This window comes from Pipistrellus kuhlii, unplaced genomic scaffold (genome assembly GCF_014108245.1).
Source record: "Pipistrellus kuhlii isolate mPipKuh1 unplaced genomic scaffold, mPipKuh1.p scaffold_m20_p_2, whole genome shotgun sequence".
Taxonomy (NCBI): Eukaryota; Metazoa; Chordata; class Mammalia; order Chiroptera; family Vespertilionidae; genus Pipistrellus; species Pipistrellus kuhlii.
The window spans coordinates 23,771,629-23,777,628 of NW_023425515.1; the positions used below are offsets into that span (position 1 = coordinate 23,771,629).

At 32.5% G+C, this 6,000-nt stretch overlaps 1 protein-coding gene across 2 annotated transcripts in view; it reads right to left on the reverse strand.

Annotated features, from left to right (window-relative positions):
• SERPINI2 (serpin family I member 2) overlaps window positions 1–5,454 on the reverse strand; it is a 32,539-nt gene extending 27,085 nt beyond the window's left edge. Inside the window, exons 1-2 of one of the 2 annotated variants that reach the window (XM_036447773.2) lie at window positions 5,343–5,454; window positions 3,105–3,356 (exon numbers count right to left, since the gene is read on the reverse strand). In XM_036447773.2, the coding sequence (XP_036303666.1) occupies window positions 3,105–3,348 (244 nt within the window). In that variant the 5' untranslated portion in view covers window positions 3,349–3,356; window positions 5,343–5,454. Of the gene's footprint in view, window positions 1–3,104; window positions 3,357–5,053; window positions 5,165–5,342 lie in introns of those variants that run through there. The other variant, XM_036447774.2, reaches the window with a different exon arrangement.
• Between the last annotated feature and the right edge of the window lie 546 nt (window positions 5,455–6,000).

Below are 6,000 nucleotides of genomic sequence, written 5' to 3' on the forward strand. Positions count from 1 at the left end.
ACTAGATTTATGTCATGTACTTAAGGGCCAAGACTGTGTGACAAACAGTCAGCTGCCCTTTGATAAATCACTGGACTCAGAAGTCAATAAAAAGCTGTCACCAAATAGCACAAGTTTGGAGGAAAATATAAAGTTATCTGCCCTACAAATTTGACTTAATTTACAGATTAATAAAGCTCTTCAGCATAGAAAAAAAAAATACACATGCATGGCTCCTAATAAGTTATAAAAAAAATAGTTTAATTTCCTAAAATAGAGCCATGGAAAATCTACAAGCCATAGGGTGAATATGGCTTTTAGTTTGATTGTGCAAGACCTCCAGAAAATGTTCCAAACTTTAGTACATGTTTACTGCTCTTGCTATGAAGGGCCCAACGGCCAATTGTGAATGCAATGTGACAGATCCAAAGATGAAAACAAAGAGGGTTATGGGATTATAGATTATTTTAGCCAGAAGGGCCATATAAATCCTTTCATCCAAAGTCCTATTTTTATAGTGAGAAGTCTAAAATCCAGAGGGATATAGAAACTTAAGAGGTGCCAAGCCCCAAGGTCATTTGATTGCAGAGCTGAGTCAGTAATTCATGCTTACGTCTAGTTCTACAATATAATGCTCTTGTAATAAAGAAGCACCTTCATGTAAGTCTTTGATTAGTAAGCAAAATTATTATAGGCAGAGAAAACTGTAGCGTTATCAGAGGTTCAGTAAAATGGGGAAGGTAAATTCTGGGCAGATGTCTTGGCAATGGGGGAAGGAGGATCGTGGGTACTGAGAGTCCCTGTGGGGGTGGATGCCCATCTGTAGCATAAGTGGGGTGCTCATGTGAAAAAACAGATTGCAGCATAAAAAGTAAACTACAGGCTGATTCCACAGACTGCACCTTTTGATAATCACTGGGAATGAAAGGCAGGGCCAGGGCTAAGATGAGTCGACAAAACACTTTCCTTAAGTATAAAATTAAAGGAGATGCCAACAAACTCCATAATCAAGACAAATAATATCTTACTGTAATACACAGCTTAAAAATTAATATTGATTTAAATTAATTCACGATGAACAAAATAATAAAAACTGTAAATAAAGAGAGGATCATTATTAGCGATATTGCTTTCTGTCTTGGGTTCCAATATGGCTGTTCAAGGCACTCCCTTCCTACGCATTACACTTCCTCCTGTCCTTAGTGCCATTTTGTTCTTCTTTCTTCAGACCCCATAGATATTTTATACACCTTCTTGTACTCTCACTGCTTCCTCCTTAATTCTGTCTCTTTTTTCTTTAATTCTTTTTATTTTACAAACCTTTACCCTTTGGGCCTGGTCTGCCTTTTCTTTTTGCAGCTTTCTTCCATCAGTGCCCACCTCTCTCCCTTAACAAAGCATCATAGCAAACAAGTTTGGTACATCTTATTATATGTGTTAAAAATGTTTAATTGTCCATAATTTTCATAAATATTCTTACAAAAAATACAGGGATTTTTATTATTGTTCTTATGACCTATAACCTCACTGAATCATTTCTGGAATTAGTTCTGGGCAAGTTACCTAACATCCTTTTGCTTTGTTGTCCATCAGTGTTACGTCTACCTCTCAAAACAATTGTGACAATTAAATGACACCATGTAGATCAAGCATATAAAACAGTGACAGCTAATATATATATTGGTGTTTGATAGTGCCATCATTATTACTATAATTATTATTCACAATCCTGAGTTGTTAGAACATCTGTGTTTCTCTGTAGGATTAAACCCATTTAAAGTAATTTAGATTTTTGGAAGCTCTAATTTGCTAGTTCCTCATGGAATCAACTTTACACATCTCCATAAATGTTCTATTAACCTTCCAAAGCAGTATCATGTGATTCAAATGTTTCTGAGACTGTGTAGTGGGATTTGCTGAAATTATTATAGACAGCCAAAACTAAATCTGAAGCATAGTGGCTTCCTTTTACATTATTCACAAAGGAAAACCCTTGCAATTAACTTTCCTCCCACCAACTTCTTTTTCACATAACATTTCCTTTGTTTTAAAAAATTATGCAAATAAAACCTTGTAAAGAAGAAAAAACAAATTCCTAAATAGAACTGCTCTGTGCTAAGGCAATATACTGAAATTAGGTGTGGTGAATAAAGCCCCAAATCAAAAACCCAGGTGTTTCCTCTGATGTTCATGGCATATTATGTGACAGGGATGTAAAAGTTTAAAATTAGAATTATTACAGAAATAATGATTACAGGGTAGCCAGGGAAATGGGGTGCCAGCACAAAAGTTTTGGTACACTAATGCAGATAAAGCTTTTGAGACTACAAAACAAAACAAAAAAACACACTCACATGCACAAAGGCCTTTGAAAAGTGTGCGTGTGTGTGTGTGTGTGTGTGTGTGTGTGTGTGTTTCCAATTTTTCTTTAAAAAGTATTATACTAACCAAAGAAACTTCTAAAATGTATACACTAATGTTTTTTCTTGGTCTTATTTAAGTGCAAAGGTTAAATTTTACTTAGAAAACTAATTTGAAAAAGCTAATGAGATAGAGATAAACACAAAGGTTTCTGGGTGAGGATGCTCATGAAGCATTTTTATAGGCCAAGTATTGGAAACAACCTAATGAAGGAGGGATAAGGAAGTAATGATATGTCTTTAAGAGGCCATAAAAGGCAACAATAAAAATTTATATTCTGAAGCAGTTGCATGCTATGAGAAAATGATCACAACATAGTAAGAGATAATGGAAGAGTATTTCTGTGTAGATAGACACATATGGATCTATATATGCATATACACAAACACACATTCACAAATCTTATTCTCAATTAATTAAAACTATCTAAAACAGGGCATAATAAAATATAGATATATACTCACAATTTTATATCTGTATGGAATTAATTTCTTAATAAATTATTTTGGTAATGTTTTTATTAGGAAGTAATTATAAAGAAATGAATATTGTTTACATTATAATTCCCCATTTTATTATAATTTTATACTTTTTGCAACATTTTTATTTGTTGAAGTTATATGACCATGAACTTTTCTCTAATAATTTAAAAATAAATTGGGCCAAATCTTATCCAGAACAATAATCATATGTAAGCATCTTACCAGTTGCATTTTCCTGAACTTTTAAAGTTTGTCTTATCTGCTGGTATGCTTTTCCTTTTGCTCCCAGTTGTACCATTCCAAGAATCAAAGTTGTTCCAAGTGGGGAAAATATAATGTTGTCCTTTTGAGATGAACAAATAGCTTGATAAAGATCCACTGCAAATTCAGTATTTCTTTGAGCCAGGGGTCTTGAGGCTTGACTTCCAGAAAAAGCCAATAAGAGACTCCACAAGATCTTAAGCATTTTGACCTCTGTGCATTAATTCAAAACTTATTAGCTTTCAAAGTAATCAGAGTTTATCATCTTACGCTCAATGAAAACTTCCTACCTATTAGAATTTCCTGTGTTATTAGGACAAATTACCCCAAATATATTTTACTAAGTATCATCTATTAAGAAAACTAGGCCATGTGCTGGTGGTATTTTTTTATATCCCTTCAAGAACCAGTTCAATATATATAGCAGTTTCTTAAAATCAAGAGGAATTATAATTCTGGGGTACTATTAATATAGTAATACTATTTCTAAATGTATACATATGATACACTTTTCCTATTTTGTCCATGGTTTTATATTGAATACCTATAATTCTGACATTAAGGGAACCCTCTGTCCAGACTACTCTATAGATCAAAAACAGTAATGGAATAAAAAAATGAACACACTCCCATGTGGTTTTAGACATATAATATTAAAAAGTTAATATACTTTAAATCAATTAAATGATCTGACTAACTTTTTACAACAGTAAAAGTTATGGAATTTGTAGAGCAAAATTACCCCAAAACCTACATGCAATTTTCCAAAGGAAGAGAAAACTATAAATAAACAAAATTATGTCCAAATATAAATGGTACATCAATAGGAAAAGAGAGCAATCTTTTTTTTTTAAATCAAAGAACAATTTGACAAATAACAAATGTTAGAAAGCTGCAATTGAAAACTATAACCAAGTCACAACAACACTAATGACACCTTATTAAAGTACTCTCCACTAAAATTGCAGAAAATTCAACCCTGATTACATCTAGAGCAGAGTGAGTTCTTGCAATTTTATCAGAGAGGTGGTGGAAAACTGACTCTGTAGGTCTCATAAATTTCACTAATACTGTTTTCCCCCCCACAGATAATACATTTCAGTAGCCCGTAATAATTTCTAGTCAAATAGATTGGTAGGAAGTAATTTTAATTGGGGGTAAAGATAAAAGCCTTTGGAATACTGTGTTGTTAAACTTAAATTATTAACGAACTATATTTCTAGAGTGTTTTATAGGCCATTAGGAAGGTCACCCATACTCACAAGTGAATTAAAAGTCATTAAGATCACTGCTATATATATAAAGATTACCAATAGTCAAAATTCTCCAAAACTAAGCTACAGAGTCATTATCCAGATATTTCAAATTATTTTCTAATATATATTGGTAAACTCTACATGCTTATAAAATTTACAAAGAAAAAAGAGCTATAAGTTCAATCCAAATAATAGAAAATAATGTTTTTTAAACTAAAAATATACATACATATATTAAACAAGCAAATGCTTTATTGAGGATTAGATTGGTACCTAAGGTGGTTAGTAGTAGTGCAACAAAAACTAACACAAAATAAATTTCTGCATATCATTTTCTAATATATTTACTATCTCAGAAGATTTCTGTCTAAAATATTAGTTCGTAGATATTCAGTCACCATGTTATCAGTACTTTTAAATGGTATTCCATTAGGTACATCTTTATGTTCTTGATTTTTATTAAAATAATAAACACTATTATGAAGGATGTATTTTTACTCTTATAGCTAAATCAGGACGTTATCCTCTCTTTGTTATTAATAATCTTAATAACTAAAATATACATTCTTTGAGCATCCATTACTCATAGAAAATTTCTAGGTACTTAGTAAATTACAAGCTCACACAAAATGTTGGTTTAAAAAATTCATTTACCTCATTGGCTTTTGGATCATATCTCATTAGAAATCACAAAGTACTAATGAACTTAAAAAACTGATGAATAGTCCTATAAGAATGCAATATTCAAATTTATAGTGACATATTTTAAGGAGAATAAACGTAATGCATTAACTTGATAAACTTAAATAATATATACTTGATAAACTTAGTATTTATTAAATAATATAAACTTAAAACATCAGTCTTACTCTATTAAACACTCATAATTAATATTATTGCATATATACTTTATTCAAAAGCAATTTAATTTTAAGGTACTTACTCAAAATTTGCTTCTGATCATTCACGGTTATCTTATGTCTGCTGAGAAACACTAGTATATGGGACACCTGATCGGTCAAGGCCAACTCTATTTATCTTGAATGTTAGATTAATTCCTCTAAAACCAAAGCAGGTGTTTACCACATTTGAATGAAAGGTCTGATATGATCAGGTTAATGATCAATGATGAAATATGCAAGAACTGAGAGAGAAGGCAATATTAGAATTTTAAAAGATCATGAAGTTGCTGAGGCCGTTTTGGCTCAGTGGATAGAGCGTCGGCCTGCGGATTGAAAGGTCCTAGGTTCGATTCTGGTCAAGGGCATGTACCTTGGATGCAGGCACATTCCCAGTAGGGAGTGTGCAAGAGGCAGCTGATCGATGATTCTCTCTCATCGATGTTTCTAACTATCCCTCTCTCTTCCTTTCTGTAAAAAAATAAATACCAACAATAAGCAAGGCTTAACAACAAGACTGCACACACAGCCCACAAAGGGCTACACCAAGACTGTCCACTGCAGGTAACTGGGAAGGCTGTGCTATTGGGCTCTACCAGAACACCTAGCACACAAAGCTATTCCATAAAATCAGGGAAACAACTAAAATGCAGACAAGAAGAAGGACACAAGGAAGGAGATGGAGGAAAAGAAAAGATTGGA